We start from the raw sequence: 19073 nt of genomic DNA, 5'->3' as shown, positions 1-19073 counted from the left end.
TATGTAAAAAAAAACCCAACCTTGTTGGACGCATGCGCGGAGCAGTCGCTATGCTCACCAGCCCTGGGAGAAAATGAGGTATCGCTCTCGCCGAGAGATACGCCGAGGCGCTATGACAGACACGGCTTAACAGAGCCCCGCCCCTTACGGTGCGTAATGGTGACGCCCGACGCCCCTTGTTGGCAAAGGGGCCGCTTTCTAAAGGTTTTCTGGTACGGTATCCAACAGGAACGCGCGGTGGGTCCCCGCCCCCACCCCGCCAACGGTTTCTGGTTCGCACGTGCAGTTAGCAGAAACATCCCCCCCAATCATGCGTGGCAAAAGCATGAAAATACAAAGTTAATTAAAATGAGCATACGCCAACACCGCGTTAAATAGGCTCCCTTTCATAGAAATAACAATAATGCTCTGTTTAAAAAAGCTTTACAATAAAGGATCCACATTTCTCACCCCCCCCCCAAAAAAAATCTAGTCACCTTGCTTAAGTTATAAACGTCCTTTGGTTCAACGTTTTGAGAGGGGGCCACTCTTCCATCGTTTCCCGAGCGAAACGGATGCCAACTATTGTCGGTAGCAGCATATCAAAGAACTGGTTTATTAATCTGCCATGCCCTACTATCCATAGATGGCTAACTCAGGAAGGACAAGTTTAAGTACGTCCTTTTAAAAATACCCACTGGACACAATACATTTATTGTTTTTTATCCAACATGATCGTTTGCCGCCCCGCCCCCTTTTCCTTTAAGTAAATGCTTATTTTTAGTCTTTATTTACTAGCGTGCCAAACCAGATCACTTAAGTAGGTGAAATGTTGCTTCTTAAGTGTGGGGACAGGATTAGACCGTGAACTGACAGAAGCGCCGAGTTTCCAAAAGCAGGTTTATAATATATTCACAAGCAATTCCTTATAGGGAATTTTTGCAGTTAGCTTACACTCGCTTTTCTGATAGCTAGACGCTTGATTTTTCAACAAAGAAGCGACCCTTAAGCATATTATAGGTGGTTCGCAAATAAAATTAAAATCCTCATAGTTCATTCATAAAGATTAAAGCCAGATGTCGCACATCAACATCTGATGGGGCAAACCGCTTTCGTTCTCACACTTAAGAGGTCAACATACCATTTCCTTTCTGCTTATTTATTTCATAAAGCATATCACCGCTGGATCGTAAAAAACAAAACTCTAAAGCGGTTTATCAAAGACAAAACAGTAAAACTAAGACAAATTTTCAACCTTGCTTTAAAACAAACAAAACAAAATCCTAAAACAGTTTAGAAGTCTAAAACCCCTGCTGGACAATTGCTCTAAATCGAAAGGAAACCTCTCCAACCCCGCCTGCGCCCTAAAGACGTGCGGTACCCTCACTCCACCTCTGTACTCACTGGCGCACGCATGGTTTCAATACTTTTCAATACCCGGACTCACAGTGGGCGGGGTCTTATAAATGCCCCGGAAGCGGAAGTGCGCGCGGGGTGTTTCCCCCCCTTTTTTGTGAGAGAGGCTGTTAACTTTGCAAGCTCCGTGTAGTGGTGACGTGACATTCTTCCCGGTTATGCTGGTGGAGACTGGAGGGGACGGTGCTCGTTACCGGTGCTGGGCCTGAGTTAACGGCTTCGTGAGGGCTTCCTGTCGCGCGGCTCTCGTCGCGGGGCCGGGCCGGGCCAGGCCGCCGCCGCCGCTTTAGAGGCAAAAGGAGGGGGGAAGCCGCTGTTCTGGGTGAGTCTTGTGATGGGGCGGGTGGCTGCAGCGCTTGGGTGCGAATAAAAACTTGGCGCCCCTTTCTGGGTTCTGCCCAGCTGTTGCCCTGGATCTCTCCAAACTTCAGGGCTGTGGGCAGCTTGGCTTGGGAGGAGATCGCCGGGTGGTGACTTGGTGAGGTGAAACTTGCTTTTGCGGCGAGGCCAAAATTCCTCAGTCTGAATCGGGCGAGACAGTTGTTGCTTAAGCCGTCAGCGGCCTTGCTGTATAATCTCGAAGCTTTTCTCCGTATGTAATCCCATATGCTCGTTATTTCTCATTCCGCGCGATGTAGGGCTGTGCTATTACATTCAAAACAGATTCTGAGCCTCCATTCATATTAACAACGACATAGTTCAAAGGACCACATTAAAAAAAAACCTCCGTGAAAGTGCAAAGTACAACACAAATACTCATTTTTTTAACCAAAAGTATTCAGTTGGGAAATTTGTGTGTGCAGTGGCTTCCCAGTGACCTTTTAAAAATATATAACTTGTGAAATGCAGCTTTTCTTTTATATAGGTTTAAACCATCTTGAGAAATGTTATATGTGAAGTGGCCCCGAGTTGTCTTTTGTATTTGATCAGCTGTTAAAGTTTTTGAGCTATAGTTTCAGTTTTTTTGTTACCTGTGAAATCAATGGCTAGTTCAACTTAAAAAATCCTGTATGTGTGTAGATTATTTAAAACACTTCAAATTTTCTATCACATCCGTGACTCCAAGGCAGCTCACAAGACATAATAAAAGCAATCTGTTTACAGTGAAAATAAAAAGTTTAGCCACTGGTAGTGCAGTTGTAAATGAGGTTGCTTATAATTACGCCCCTCTAAGTTAGTTGGAACATACTTTCTACTAAGTGTTTTTAAGGTTGTAGACCAAGAAAATAGTACTGTAAATAGTTCCAGGTCTCCTCTATTCTGGGAACACTTAAGCTCCTTTCGTTTGCAATAGTATGCTAATACTTACCTACTAAAAGTAACAACCCCATCTTTAGTACCTTTTTGGGAGCTCCAGTGTGGTGCCAGCAGGTGCAACAGAATTTTCCTCCCTCCATATCCAGCCCTCCCTCCACACACAGAGTGAGCTCTGGGGCAAGCTGCAGGTGGGGTGGAGAATAAGTCCCATTTTCACAAGCAGACATCCATTGTGTAAGTGGGACACCACAATTAGATATCACATTTGCAGGTATCAGGAGGTGTCAGTCAGCAAGGGAACTAAGTCATAAAGAATTATTGTGACCCATGGAGGTTGTTGCTGGTTCTTTTCACTAGAAGGTATAGTGGGTAGGTGCTGAACTAACTACCTGGAGGTAAAAGTAGAGATGAACTGGGAGCTTTGTTTCCTTCTGCACTGACATATTTTGCCAGTTTAACCATATGTTTCCCTCATGAGTTGAACAAATTAAGATGATCTGCACTAGAGGTAAGGTTGCACATTTTTTTACCTTTCAGTTTCAATTTCTGCTGCTGGTGATAAGGGACTCTTACAAATACTGTTCTGAACTATTGAGGAATTGCAAGTCTTACTGGTTTTTTTAACATTTTTGTGGAGTCCATTTCTACTCTCTGGTGAACTTGTGCTCCCTGTCCCCTCCCTAGTGCCAAGATTAAAAGGAAAGTGTGGTTTGGCTCCTTGGTTGCTGAAGCTTGTTATACTCTTTCCTACAAAGGAGGATGGCAGGAGCTTCCTTGCCTGTTTTGAGGCCAGTGGGTCTGGAGGCACCACAAATGCACAGCCGGACTAAGGCCACAGTTTTTGGCTTATCTAGCAAAACTCTGTAAACAAAGGCTGGTTACCAATCCCAGCCAGTTTTTATGTTTTCTGGTTATACAGTTAGCATAGACTAGTTTCTTTGATTTTTCATAATAAATGTTATTGAAAAGACTTTAAAAACCACACCAAAATATTGCTTAATTCAAATGGTTAAAAAACCCCGACATTGCTGTGATATATTTTTAATTAAGCAACTAAAATTGAATCAAATTTGTATCTATTTTTATACATAAAAGAAATCAGTTAAAGTAAGATACAGTTGCAGTAAACCTAATTTGATGAGTTTGTTTTAGGTTATGAAATGTTTCCCATTATCTCTGCTAATGTCTGCCATTTGAAGCATGATGTTTAGCCTTTAATTAGACAGTCCAAAACAAAGAAGCTTACCTTTGGCTACTATTCCATACACAATAACTTGGGAGTAACTCTTAACTCAATATAGCAAGACTTACTTGTGACAAAATATGCAGATAATTAAGGTAATACAGAATGAAGACGTTGACCTAATGTGTGGCAGCTGTGAAAATGGCAAATTCCACACCAGGGATAATTATACATATACAAATATTTGGTGTGATCACATTTGAAACACTGCGTACAGTTCTGCTTGCCTCACTTCAAAATGGATATTGTAGAACTGGAAAAGTTTTGAAACAAAAACAAGAGGGTGGAGCAACTCCCCTACGAAGAAAGGCTGCGGTACATGAGACTTTTTGGTTTAGAGAAAAGGCAGGCAAGAGGTGACATGATAGTTTATAAAATGATGCATCAGCTAGAGAAAATGGATAGAAACAAGTTTTTCTGCCTCTCAGATACTAGAACTTGTTGACATTCAAGGAAGCTGAATATTGGAAGATTCAGGACAGGTAAAAGAAATTACGGCCTCATGTAGCACATAGTTAATCTATGGAACTTACTCTCACATGAGGAAGTGAGGACCAACTTGGATGGCCTTAAAGGAGAATGAGAGAAATTCATGAAATATAAGGGTATCAGTTGCTACTAGCCTTGATGGAAACAATAATGCTTCTGAATACCAGTTGCTGGAAACTGCAGGAAGGGAGAGTGCTCATTTATGGATTTTCCACAAGCAACTGTTTGGCTACTGTGGGAACAGGATGCTGGACCAGATGGGGAATTGGCCCGATCCAGCAAGCACTTACGTTCTTTGGCATGAGTAATTTGATTGCTCAGGTTAATTTGTGGGTTGTGTTAACTTATGATTCCTTTACTCTTGAAAATTGATATAGCTGTAACATTGGGCTTTGCCAGTAGTAGATTTGAATACTTCATGCATAATCCAGAACTTGTTTAAGCATTCTTCATTCCCATAGGAAAATATGCTATTACCTTTCTCACAGCTTGTATCCATAGGCCATCATTTATCTAGTAAAGCAGAGTACCCTAGATACCTTTCGTTGTTTCCTTAAGATTTGATTCCTCTCACATTACCTGTTCTCGGAAATGAATATAGTCTTTTAGCTGAGGCACAACGCAGCTTGAGTTGGGGTCCAAAGAACTGCATTTATTCCTGTGTGCCCACAAAGGCTTTAGGTATGTTTCTGCAATAGCATTTCCTAATGCTGCAAACCACTTTTGAAATAGAGGAAGCTCACAGAGTAGTCTGATCTTTATGCAGTGCAGGTGGGGGCCTGCTGTTGAAAGGAAATATACAAATCCCACTTGAATATGATCACAGCCTTTGGATCCTTGCAGAATAATCTGTTTTTTTAAAGAATACTAGTTGACATTGAAAAAAAAATAGTTAGAAAATGTTCGAGAAAGTTAAATGCATTTCAAATGTGCGCTACAGTCCCATCCATGTATATTCAGAATTCAGCCTAATTGATTTCAGTGGGACTTACAGTGGGACTTGCAAGTGTGTATAGGTTTGCAGTCTAAATGTTCTTGATCTGGTGATTATGGAAGGTTTATCTTTTGACAAAAGGAAGCTTAGGAAACTCAGCAGAACTTATCTTTCTTTGCAGCTATAAATTTTATATAAACATTGAAGCATTAAATATTTGCATAATTTAACATGCAAAATATGATGGCTGTAATTATTCAACATGTTAACTCTGACTATGAAAAAATCAAAATATATTAGTAGGAACAATTTTCAGAGCATATTTCTATCTCAGTACCTTGTTGATTAGCTTTGTTCTTTTGTACCACATCTTTTAAAAAATCTTCATGTGCTACTTCTAAAAATATTTTAATGTTCATAATACTGAAAGTTTAGTTCTCACGAGGGACAATATGTCATTGATATTTTAATGTTTCTTTTACAGATCATATTTGAGTTGTCTTTGAAGTTGCCAAAATGGTTTTAGCAGATCTTGGGAGAAAAATAACCTCAGCATTGCGCTCTCTGAGCAATGCTACAATTATCAATGAAGAGGTACGTAGCATTTCCATATGTGTAATGATGATAGTTAACTAGAAGGTAAGAATTATCTCTTCACAATCAAATTTGGCTTTGGAAGAAAATGGCCCAAGCTTAAAGTAATAAGGTTAAATTTGTACATACTATATCATGAAACATGTGAGAGCTGCTTAAAACATACTGTGTGGCAGCTGTGGCAACTAATTAACTGAGACTTAATTTGTATTGTTGGAATGGTTGAACGACAACTTTCTACTACAAATGTAATTTACTTTGAAATACTGGATTAACAAAATTCAGGACGTTAACATTTTCTGAATTGTCTTTGTTTTCTCCTTACAAGGTTTTAAATGCTATGTTAAAAGAAGTATGTACAGCATTACTGGAAGCTGATGTCAACATTAAGTTAGTGAAACAACTGAGAGAAAATGTCAAGTAAGTGATCCAACCAAGATAACATAAAGATGTACAATTTTCTGCAGTGATTATCTTTGCTTGCTTGAGTCTTGAGAGAGCCATGGGTGACTTCTTCATACTACTTAATTAATACCCAACTTAAATCAGTTCAATTTCTAGTTTCAGAGGAATAACTGATGTCTCAATAAGTGCTCTTCTGACATAGCTTATCTGCCCCACACAAATCGAAGTACAATCCTTGTAAAAATATGGGGTATTATACAACTCTGCCCATATGCAAATGGAACAGACTTCCTCTTGTGCAACAATACTTCTCCATCCTCTCCTCCCCCCAGTGCACCCTCAAAATCTGCTCCAGAGAGTTGGAGCGTTGGGCGTGATGGGCCTCCAGAGCAGATTTAGAATGTGAATGTATGGCTGCAGAGGTGGTGCTAGGGAGAAGTCTTGTTCCACAAGTAGAAGTTTGCCTGTTGAATTCTGCCTATAGTAACTCTATCATAAGTAGTCCTAACATCCAGGACCTTCAGAATAATGCAAGATACAGCACTTCTATAACAAATTGATTGCTGGGAGGGAAGGGGAGGAGACATGAGTAGCTGTATGTACTTCTGGGCAAGCTGCCAAGACTGAACTGAAATAGCAAGCTGGGATCCTGCTTGCAATGAAATTTACTTGGGGCATGGAATACGTATGACTGACATATGAAAGGTGTTAGTTGTTTTATATGTGGATGAGCAAAACACTATTCTGAATACACAAATGTTTTTGCACAAAAGTATACTATATTGATTATCTGTCCATCTTTACTTGATTAACATTAACATTGTTGTTCTATTATTATATTTGTTATTCACAAAGCGACATGCATTCAAACCAGTTCAGACAAACGCAAATAATGAAAATCTAAAAACAGTTAAAGTATATGGATAAAGCATAGGTCTTACAGATCCCACCCCACAAAAAAGGGTCAAAAAGGCCTGAAAATGAGTAAAGAGGAAAGTCTTTGCCTATGCCTAAAAATAGATAAACCATGACACCAGGCATGCCTCCCTGTAAAAGCTACCACTGAAAAGGCCTGTTCTTATGTTGCCATTCTTCATGCCTCCTGCAGAGTGGGCACATGATGAGTAGCTGTTACTGAAAATTGTAGGGAGAGGGGGTCTTTGAGTAAGTTTGATAACTCCATGCTCCTAAACATGCTCTTGGATGCAATTCCCATTGATTTTAACATAACATTTCTGTTGTATTGCTTTTGATCTTGTATTGCTTATTTTCTGTTTGAACTATAGATCTGCTATTGATCTTGAAGAAATGGCTTCTGGCCTAAATAAAAGGAAAATGATTCAACATGCTGTCTTTAAAGAACTTGTTAAGGTAAAATATATTAAATAGTAGTACACTTGGTTTTTCTAATCCATATGTTGCTTGCTTTAATACAGCCTAGCACTCAAGGTTTCCTTCTTTTTTTGATCAAACATTCCTTGTTTCTACTTCACATTCTCATATGAAGGTTGTTGCCACATTTCTACATGAATATTGAGTGACCATTGCCATTCTAGTTGTACGTATGTGCAATCTTGCTAAGACATTGTCAGGGGACTGCCATCGGAGCAGGGGAGGGGGGCAGGGGAATACAGAGAGCCTCCAATGCTTCTGAGGAGCAGCTCCTCATCCAGCGGTGGGGAAAGCCACACCTCCAGTGGAGCAGAGAGGGAAGGGGGCAGCCAAGCAAGGAGAGGCAAGGAGGAGAGCATTGCTCAGCCTGCGCAGGGGTGAAATGCAAGGAGGGGAGGCGGAGATTTGGGGTGTCTAAGAGGCCACTCCCGGATTCTGCAAGTGACTAAGACGGACATGAACTTGTTGGTTCTGCACTGTAAATAGTTTGCACCAATGAAACCTGTAAAAGACAGGTTGGAGTCCTGCCTGGTTACTCACAAGCAACCACCACCCGCATTTGACAGACATAAAACAACAATGGTTATGGGACATCTTTATACTACAATGCAGATTTTATTCTTACTCATTTTGCATATTTCTTTCTACTGCAGAAGCTATAATCTTAAGCATTGTGTTACATGTGTTTGCAATAATCTGTTGAGTGGAGTAGGTTGTTAGCCAGCATTGGCGAGATCTACCCTTTATACAGTTGACAGTGGCTCAAATTAATACCAAACCAAAGTTTGTGCTACCTCAGTTTTAGTGTGGTGGTTATATTGACAAAACTGTAGTTACAGCAATTGCTCTGCTTCTGGAGTCCATTGTGCACCGAAGCAACAGTGCTTAGCAGGTGCGGAGGAAAAACAAACGGTTCTAATCAGTGGCTTGCCTTCACATTTGGGAGTTGAAATTATGATTGGTTGACTTCCAGACTATGATTAGCTTGAACTGTGATTTAGTGTGATGTCTAAAAGGAGCAACGGTGTAGTTAAAATGAATAATTTGATTTTATACCAATTGTATAGCTAGAATGCCCCAATTGAGAGTACTGCAAAAGCTGTTCACCTGTCTTGTGTGCTGTTCACCTGTCTTCACAGTGGGGTGATGATTGTAGGGACATTAGTGCACCATGCTAGCAAAGAAACACTGCTTCAAAGACTTCAAGCCCGTTTTCTCCAGGGATTGGTGGTGTGTTAGTCTTACAGCTGATCCTGCTGTGTCTCCACCATCTCTGCATGTGATGTCATATATGGGGAGAAGGAGGGGTGAGGTGGGAGAAATTGGGACCTGTGCTGGACCAGAGTTTACCCACCCCTGTCTTAATGACTGTAAGGATGGTCTTGTTAAACTTGTTCACTGGCAGTGGTTTGTATCACTGCTAGGTAATTGGAGGGGTTTTGAGTGGCACAGAACTGGGCAATGTTACCATTTACTGATGTAGGATACCATTGTTTTACTTTGATTTCCAAGAAAGCATCCATGATGCTGGAAAAATATATTAAATCTTCAAACAAAACTGCACTCTGAAAATCTTATGTGTTACTGTGATTCTGAAGCTTTGCTTCGTAGCACACATGTTTACTTTTTGCTTTATAGCTCGTAGATCCTGGAGTAAAAGCCTGGACACCAACAAAAGGAAAACAGAATATCATAATGTTTGTAGGGCTGCAAGGAAGTGGCAAAACCACATCATGTTCAAAGGTAACTTGCATTCTTCATAATATTTAATATAGACTGTTTGCTTTCAGATAGACATTTGTGACTATGAACAAAACTGAACTAAATTTTAGGGGTGCATTCAGGTGTTACGAGGCAAAATCTTTCTTGTATAAAAAATTTGCCACAGATAGAGCTCTGGGACTTTGAGCTTAACTACTTTTGATTGAATCTAGACTTTCTGGTCCATGAACAGAAAGGCTTCTTTCATTTCCAAAAGGAATGCTGATCCAGTGGAAGCTTCTTCTTGAAGAGGGGAAGACATGACATTCATCAGTTTCCAACATCTCTTTGCAGCCACTAGCATGACTATTACCATTTAAGAAGGTCTCTTAGCACTGGCGTGGCATCTAGTTAGTGTGTTCCTCTCTGGTCAAGGATGGCTCTAATCCTATCATTGCAGGAGATCATAAAATGACACTGTTTTGTTGTCCTTTTATAGAGTCTACATCTTGTACATAGCCATACCTTGACAAGACTTGAAAATAGTGGCATATAGTCCAAGCCACCTGTCACTGCATGACAGTAAAACTTCACTGTAAATGTCATATAAAGGCAGCAGAACCCATATCTTCTGCAGCTCAGTATTCTGCCCTAAGAGCTTATAAATGTAAGCAAGTCTGAAATGAAAGAACCTTACTGTTCTCATGCACCATATTGATTAGCGTTAATTGCTCTTGTGCCACAAGGTCCATTTTGGTCTTCCTATTGGGCACTGAAAACTAATGAAAACATGATGTAATGTTCTTGAGAGTTCTTAATACTAAACTTGACACTATCATTACATCTTTGGATTTTTTTATTAACAGTTGGCATACTACTACCAGAGGAAAGGCTGGAAGACATGCTTGATATGTGCAGATACTTACAGAGCAGGTAAAATACTTTCCCCCCAGCGATTTCATTTTCACTAGATGTGCATATTCTACATGGCTAACAAATACTGTCTGAATTCTACAGGTGCTTTTGACCAGTTAAAACAGAATGCAACAAAAGCAAGAATTCCATTCTACGGCAGGTATGTATCTTTAACTAAGATCTGTTGCAAAAATTATGTTATCAGATTCTGAAATGATATTTGAAGAACAATATTAGTCAATGTGCTGCCCCCAAGATGAAGTTGTTTCAAACTCCCATCACCCCTGACCCTTGGCTATGTTGGCTGAGGCTGATGGCCACAACATCTGGAGGGCATTTATATATATATATGTAAAGCTAGAATTTAACTATTTCACTCTTTCTGAGTTTTAAAGTACTTCTCATGGCTGTGAGAGAAGCTTAGTAACTTGGAATCAATGTCTTACATCCAGAAGGAAGTCAGTTGGGGTTTCAGTAACAGGACCTTAGCCTAACTTTGTTTCCAAGCCTGCGTTCATTGCACTGGCACTCATAGTGCACCCAATGTGCTCGTTCCTTTTCCTCTACTGTTACAGGCTGAAATTTAAAGTGTGTCTGCATTTGTGTGTTTGGGGGGGGATTGTAAACCAGTCAATAACTTGCTTTGGAAATGAGTTTGAAAACATTTGATTGTGCACAGAAAATTTGCAGACTCTTAGTGTCATAGGAAATAGTCTAGAATAGCAGTGGTTGGTGAAGCAGTTCACTTGTGGAAGCAGTGAGCTGCTTCAGTGAGGCAGTGAAGGGCCAAGGAAGCCCTACCTTACTAAGTGTTGGGCTGTGTCAGCACCATGCAAGCAGGCTGCTGATAGCAACAGTTTATGCTGTCTGCTTGACAACTACATACTTGCACTGTGGCTGCTGGGACACCTGCTGACTATAGGAAGGAGGAACTCTTCCCCCTCCCCTTAATTGCACGCAGTGATAGGGGTGTTTCCTGTCAGAGAACCATCTCGTTGAAATCTGCTTGGTAACATTGTCCATGTAACTGAAGTATGTGTGTTCCTGTTGGAACAGTTACACAGAAATGGATCCTGTGATCATTGCATCAGAAGGTGTTGAAAAATTTAAGAATGAAAACTTTGAAATAATAATTGTCGACACAAGTGGTCGTCACAAGCAGGAAGACTCACTCTTTGAAGAAATGTTACAAGTTGCCAATGCCATAGTAAGTATTGTACACAATAGCTTTAGTTTTGACAACCGTGCTGAAATTAGTCATGCTGAAATCCTGAAGTACGTACTGCCTTATCAAAATGAATCCCTAGATTCAGTGGGGCTTACTCTTTAGTAAGTGTACACAGTATTGCAAATTTTGGGTCTGTTCATAACATAGGGCAAATCATCATGAACAATTTTTGCTTTTTGGGCCAGGGACTGTTTTGAAGGGCCCAACTCAAAGTGCTGGTTTTGAGCTATAAAGCTTTTAAGTGGCCAGGACCACAATATTTCAAGGACTGCCTCTTTCCATATGAACCTACCTGGACCTTGACATCAGTTTCTGAGGCCCTTCTTCATGTGCCTTCTCCACGAGAGGTCCAGAGGGTGGTGATACGAGAATGGGCCTTTTCTGCAGTGGTTCGCCATCTGTAGAATGCTCTCCCCAGGGAGGTTTGCCTGGCACCTTCATTATATACCTTTAGGTGCCAGGCAAAAATGTTTCTCTTTAACCAGGCCTTTGGTTGATTGGTATCCTATACCCTTTTAAAATGTGTTGGGGGTGGTTATTGGGTTGTTTTTGTTTTTATTTTGATTAAATATTTTGTGTTTTTATATTTTGATTTTATCCTGTGAACCGCCCTGAGGCCGGATATAGGACAGCATGCAAATTTAATAAATAATAGTAATAATAATAATTGAAGGAGTCATAAAATGGAGTCCCTCAACTTGGTCTCTCTTTGATGATCCAGATCTAATACAGAGCAAAATAGACTGATGCTGGGCTGTATTTATGCATACTATTACCGCTAAGTCTGGTATATGTTGCAGATGCATGATTTTAATGGCAAAATAATCCTATTAGTCATGCTGAACTAGCTTTTGAGGGCACTGTAAACCTTCCAAGTTTTAAAAGTTCAAAATTTTAGGAAATGTTAAACTGGGCCTCCATATTAAAATTAAGATCAGAATAATTATTGGTTATAAGTAATTATTAGCATTGTGTAGTACTGCAAATGATTTGTCTTCTCCTTTGATAACATGCAAAAATGGTAAAACACTTTCCTGCTTTCCTGTTTTCTTTATACTTGCTGATATAAAAGCAGTTGGAAAGAGAGAAATTAATTATTTGCTCTTACTTGTGTAAATACTTACAGCAACCAGACAATATTGTTTATGTGATGGATGCCTCTATTGGTCAAGCCTGTGAAGCTCAAGCAAAGGCTTTCAAAGATAAAGTTGATGTTGCTTCTGTGATTGTAACAAAACTGGATGGCCATGCAAAGGGAGGTGGGGCACTCAGTGCGTAAGTATATTTTCACTTAATTATGGAACTAAGTAGCACTGCAGTGACTGTAAATAGCCGAGTACAGTAAAACTGTTCAGAAAGTAATGATAATTCTTTGCTTTGGTAATATTATTTTGAAGAACCTTATTTTCCCCCAAGGGGAAATTAAGAGTAATTGCCACCTCTTGTTACATTGGGGTGTGAATGTTTGGCTCTATGCTAAACTATCTCTAATAATGTGGAATCCATTTTTCAAGCAGCAGAATCCAGTGACTTAAGTATTGTGATGAGGCTACTTTACCTATTCTTTAAGCATAAATAAATTTAAGTAGGTTTATGCTGTATCCACTGTGATTTGGCTCACAATTTTTAATGACATTTTTCAAATTCAGAATGATAAATTTTATTTAAAATCCATCTTGCACACTAGAATGCTCTGTGTTGAATTGACTTATAGTTGACTTTGTCCTTCATTGCAGAGTGGCTGCCACTAAAAGTCCAATCATTTTTATTGGTACTGGAGAACATATAGATGACTTTGAACCTTTTAAAACACAACCCTTCATCAGCAAGCTTCTTGGTATGTATTAATTGCTGATAGGACAAAAAAAAACCTCTTTAAAAATATATTCTTCAGTATGTTCAGATTATTTAAAAATCTCATATGGTTTTTATTTTAGCTCCTGAAGATGCCTTTTTGTATTACAGGTATGGGAGATATTGAAGGACTGATAGATAAAGTAAATGAATTGAAATTGGATGACAATGAGGCACTCATAGAGAAATTAAAACATGGTAAGCTGTGCCAAAAGTATTACTAATACGCTGTGTAACAGCTCAAAACACCTATTCATAAGTGTATTTTGGAATGATTGAGTGTAGCAACCTAATTTTTTAAAATGTAACTATTTATCGTTGACTCCCACTTCTTTTGCACTTCAGGTCAATTTACTTTAAGAGATATGTATGAACAGTTCCAAAACATCATGAAAATGGGACCCTTCAGTCAAATCTTGGTAACTATGGCTGAAACTTGTTCTCTTTTGCATTCTGATAAGATTCTTTTTTCTCCTGAGTTCAGAAAATTCTGCGCTAAAACATTAAAATTCAGTCTGAACTCAAATGCTACATATATTTGAAAATGGCATTTAATATTTACTTATAACTGTTGTAGGGTATGATCCCAGGTTTCGGAACAGATTTTATGAGTAAAGGCAACGAACAGGAATCAATGGCAAGGCTAAAGAAACTGATGACAATAATGGACAGTATGAATGATCAAGGTAAAGTTTCCCACAGTTGAGCAACTGAGTGACCGATGTGTTGAAGTGTACTTACTACATTGTCTGAATAAAAGCCTAAATGAATTATACCTAATCTTTACTTTTTATAGAATTTTGAGTGGTTGCCCTTCTAAAAAAACTGTAATTGACTCATCAGCATTTTAACAGTGTACAATAAATTGTTTATTTTCCCATGGCTTCTCTAATGTAGAACTTGATAGTACAGATGGGGCCAAAGTTTTCAGTAAACAACCAGGAAGAATCCAAAGAGTAGCAAGAGGTTCCGGTGTTTCAACTAGAGATGTTCAAGAACTCCTGACACAGTACACAAAATTTGCACAAATGGTGAAAAAGATGGGAGGCATAAAAGGACTTTTCAAAGGTGAGAATAATTACAGTTGCATGGCTTTCATGTTTTCCAATTTAATCAGTTGCATAACTTTAGAAGCCCCAATTCTGGACCAATTGTAAAAACAAATAATGTTTTGTTCTTATGAATTCCCATGTTAAAAATAGATTACATGAGCATCACCATGTAGCGAAGCTGTATGTAAATTTGGATTTAAAACATCATTTTCATAGACATGTCCTGTAAAAGTCACAAACAGTATTTTTCTACTTCCCTTGGAATCACTCCAGAGAATTGTGTTTGACCCTGTTTAAGAGATGAAGCTGAAACTTGTGGTAGAGATAATAGGTCTTGATTGTATCTCTGAAAAGAAAGTAGACTTTTCTAATGAGACTATGATTCATTCATTAATAAATTTGTATACCAACCTGCAGCCGAAGATCACAGGGCAGTTCACTGATATGGTGTTGGATTCAAATGTCATATTTTTCCATGCTGTGGAGGCTCAATGTTCTTTACTTAAAAGTGTTCCAAACTGTGGGGGAAAGGAGCAATCTATAGACAATCAAATAAGTTTTAACAGTGCTGTATAATGCCAGACAGTCAAGCCAGTTCTCTAGAGTGAATAAGCATGATTTCTAGCAATAGTGAGATTACTGACTTTTCTTGTGCACTTCTCTAAAATACACAACTGCCAGCACACTAAGAGAATAAACACCATGTAATGTTTCTGATGGGTTTGTCGTTTCCCTCTCCCCTCCTCCTGTTTTTCCACCCCTTTAAGGAGGTGATATGTCAAAGAACGTAAATCCATCCCAGATGGCAAAATTGAACCAACAGATGGCAAAGATGATGGATCCCAGAGTTCTTCATCATATGGGTAATTTTTATCCCCCCCCCCACTTACTGTAGGAGGCTAACAAAATAGGTACACCATGTAATTTAACAACTCTATTTTAATTCTCATATTTGCCTTGCCTTGGAATGCAACTGTCTTGATAAGAATTCTAAAGTACTTTCAGGCCTATGGTTATGTGGTTATGTTTCAAAATCTAAAGGACAGTTCGATTGTTAGTGCCAAATTTCAGTTTCTCTGCAGAAGGAATGATGGAAAATATCTATCAGAAGCATATTGGTGCCAGATATCAGTGCTAAGGACATATTGTGGGGTTCAAACAGTTTGAAACTGAATTTTTCCTCTTAAAACAAATTGGAGCAGAAGTAGACAGCTATTGCCTTCCATACATTTTTAATAGAGCTCAAGTACTTAACAACTGTTAAATGAGAGCTTGTGCTACCAGCATTAGCACACACCTATGCTTAATACATTTTGTTCTGTTCTAAGCTTATCCCTTCCAAGCTGTATTCCCTGTGGAATCTTCATTCTTTTTTGTCTTTGAAGAGCAATACATATCACAGCATGCTATGAAAAGTCGCCTGTTTACAATATGACACAAAGGGCTTCTGTTGGTTAAATGCTAGCCAAAAGTTACATTACACACACTGAACTAATTATGCAACTCTTTCGATTCCAGTTGACCGGTTCTTATATAAATGTTCCATCTTACTAGGCTTCTTCCAAACTGTAATGTTGAAGTGTCCATATTTAATATTCCTCTTTTATTCCAGGTGGCATGGCAGGACTGCAGTCAATGATGCGGCAGTTTCAACAAGGTGCTGCTGGAAATATGAAAGGCATGATGGGATTCAATAACATGTAAAAAGCCTTAATAAACTGACTTGATTAACCATTTGCTGGAACATCACTAAAAGAATGAGATCTTCTTTTTTACAGTGAAGGAGAATGTTAATGCAACAAGTGATGCTTTTGAAACTTCAATCTGAGAGTTTCTAGATTTATTTCTAGAAAGTGGTTATATTTTTGCTTAAATTGGTTCTTTTCTGTTTTAATTTTGATGTTACATGGAGAATTAAGTTAAAAATCAAATCATGTACAAATTTAATATTTAGAGGAACTTTTTAATTGCCTCATGGCAGCCGTTATATTTGTAAACAATTCAGAACTTTGGTTAATACCAATATGTCACAAATATACTGTAAAATAAAGTGGTTGTAAATTTAAGAGTTGGGGTTTCTTTGTGACTTTGCACTGGGCTTCAGAAATAAGCTTCTTGTAAGGGAAGTATTGCCAGTGTTAACATCAGAGTGCACTGAAGTGTTCTTGGATGGCTTTTCTTGATTGAAATATTTACTTTGGACAAATATTTCTCAATGGAGAGATTCTGTGCTTTTAGACCAGGGGTCCTCAAACTTTTTCAGCAGGGGGCCGGTTCACTGTCCCTCACACCTTGGGGGCTGGACTATATTTTGAAAAAAGTAATAATGAATTCCTATGCACACTGCACAAATAGTATTTGTATTGCACAAAAAACCCAGGAAAAACAATACAATATTTAAAATGAAGAACAATTTTTATCAGGCCTCACAAATAACCCAGAGATGCATTTTGAATAAAAGGACACATTCTACTCAGGTAAGCCATCCCCCCCCCCCCGACTCTCTCCTCCCTTCTCCACAGCACTGGACAAGCCCCAGTGGCTGCATACCTGAGCCTTGTGAACGGCAGGGGCTGGCAGCAGGGGGAAGATGAGCAACCCGCGAAAGGGCTCTGCAGAGGGGCTGGCAGCAGCAAATTGTTCAATGGTTTGAGTCAGTAGAAGGCTGCTTTTTCTGTCTCAATGCTGTTTAGCAACTGTTGCATTAAAACTGCCATTTCCTGTACCTAATGAAATAGCCTATTTTCTCAGAAAGCTACTTTATCATCCAGGCACCACCACACTGTTTACGTAGGGGTTACGATCAGAGACACCACACTCATCGGTGAAATCGCTTATAATTGAATCCCATTGGGGAAAGCCTGCAAACACCCCATTCTGCCCCACCCCACCCCTATTCTGTCCTTTTAATGATGCACAAAACTTTCCTTAGCCCCATCAGAATCTATTCTGCTATTTTTGCTTCTGCCCACAGCCCCCCCCCCTTTTTCTACATTTAAAGAGATGTCTGAAGGATGATGAGGCATATATTACACAAATAATTTATATTGATTTTTTACTACTATGTAATTCCTTCCCTGCTCCCTGAGAACTCTGAGCTATTTAGTGCATAACATTCTATACTTATCATTACCTTTATATGCCACCTTTTCCTCCAAGGAGTTCAGCCTGGTTCTCTCTTCCCCATTTTCTCCTCACATCGACTCTCTGAGGTAGATTCAGGTAGGTTGCCATGTTGGTCTGACACAGTCGAAATAAAAAAATTAAAAAATTGTCCAGTAGCACCTTAGAGACCAACTAAGTTTGTTCTGGGTACAGTGGTACCTCGGGTTACATACGCTTAAGGTTAAGAACTTTGCTTCAGGTTAACCTCGGGTTAAGAACTTTGCTTCAGGGTGAGAACAGAAATTGCACCCCGCCGGCGTGGCAGCAGTGGGAGGCCCCATTAGCTAAAGTGGTGCTTCAGGTTAAGAACAGTTTCAGGTTAAGAACGGACCTCCGGAACGAATTAAGTACTTAACCCAAGGTACCACTGTATAAGCTTTCGTGTGCATGCACACTTCTTCAGATACCTCTTTCAGATACTACTTTTAGGTATCTGGAGAATTGTGCATGCACACGAAAGCTTATACCCAGAACAAACTTAGTTGGTCTCTAAGGTGCTACTGGACAATTTTTTAATTTCTGAGGTAGGTTAGACTGAGAGACAGCGTCTGGCCCAAGCTCACTTAGTGAGTGTCATAGCTGAGGACTCGAAGCCTGGTCTCCCAAGGTCATAGTCCCAGCGCTCCAGCCATCGTGCAACACTTGGCTCTCCAAACCTCCCCAGCATTTCCCTTTGAGATACCTAACCTTGCTTCCCCGAACTACCAATTCCACAGTATCCTTGGAATGCATGCGACTGTCCAAAAATCATAGAATTGTAATTCCCTATAATTCCCCAAAGAATTATAGGGACCGGACTACCTAAATTGTTTAGAAATTTGTTTATGTATGCGACTACGGCAGCAAAAATGCTACTTGTCCCAAAATGGAAAGAAGCAGAAGTCTCAGCAAAGTAGGAATGGATACAAAAACTTACGGAATATGCAGAAATGGCGAAACTTACCGGAAGAACAAGAAATCAAGATAACAAGCTTTTTTTTTTTTAATAAAAGAATTGAAATTGTTTATTGAATACTTACAGATAAATTGCAAACAGATAAAAACATTGGCAGGATTATTGTAATAACCTGTAGTTTCATAAGAGTATATATTTAAAATAGATAATTAAATGAGCAAATTAAATGAATTTGGGTATGCAGACGGTATTAAAAAATAATTTTAAGGAACTGCATAAAGAGGGGTAAGTAAGTCAAACTTTGAAATGTTAAAATGATTGTAAAATTAATGAATGTATAAATATTTGAAAAGTATAAATAAAACCTTTAAAAAAAATAATCATAGAATTGTAGAGTTGCAAGGTATCATTCGGTGGGGTGGCCATATGCCTGGGCGGAAAGCACTTAAATGTCTGGGGAAATCAGGAAGTATGGGAACCCATGTCAGAAGTGTATATTTTAGTAAATTTCCTTAAAAATAACTCATTTTTTAAATTTTATTTTTAGATTTAGC

At 39.2% G+C, this 19073-nt stretch overlaps 1 protein-coding gene and 1 long non-coding RNA gene across 3 annotated transcripts; one reads left to right on the top strand and one right to left on the bottom strand.

Moving 5' to 3' along the window:
- Window positions 1–14: 14 nt before the first annotated feature.
- Window positions 15–16525, top strand: SRP54 (signal recognition particle 54). 2 transcript variants are annotated; one of them, XM_083741448.1, is made up of 16 exons: window positions 15–149; window positions 5803–5912; window positions 6241–6332; window positions 7604–7688; window positions 9348–9452; window positions 10277–10343; window positions 10428–10485; window positions 11382–11532; window positions 12680–12828; window positions 13290–13390; window positions 13519–13605; window positions 13753–13826; window positions 13985–14093; window positions 14305–14475; window positions 15227–15322; window positions 16072–16525. In XM_083741448.1, exons 2-16 carry the CDS (start codon window positions 5835–5837, stop codon window positions 16161–16163), a joined length of 1515 nt encoding a protein of 504 aa, XP_083597574.1. In that variant the 5' UTR covers window positions 15–149; window positions 5803–5834; the 3' UTR covers window positions 16164–16525. The 2 variants fall into 2 exon arrangements, with proteins under 2 accessions (XP_083597574.1, XP_083597573.1); XM_083741447.1 differs by lacking the exon at window positions 15–149 and adding an exon at window positions 1383–1717.
- On the bottom strand, window positions 14850–16125 carry LOC310846106. The gene is made up of 2 exons (XR_014565129.1): window positions 16011–16125; window positions 14850–14977 (listed from the first exon to the last, which is right to left on the bottom strand). It is a non-coding gene; the product is annotated as an uncharacterized lncRNA (long non-coding RNA).
- Window positions 16526–19073: the final 2548 nt, after the last annotated feature.

Source organism: Podarcis gaigeae (genome assembly GCF_964106915.1).
Source record: "Podarcis gaigeae genome assembly, chromosome: 1".
Lineage (NCBI taxonomy): Eukaryota > Metazoa > Chordata > Lepidosauria > Squamata > Lacertidae > Podarcis > Podarcis gaigeae.
Note: the sequence above shows the minus strand (reverse complement) of the source record. Positions and strands in the feature narration are given on the sequence as shown.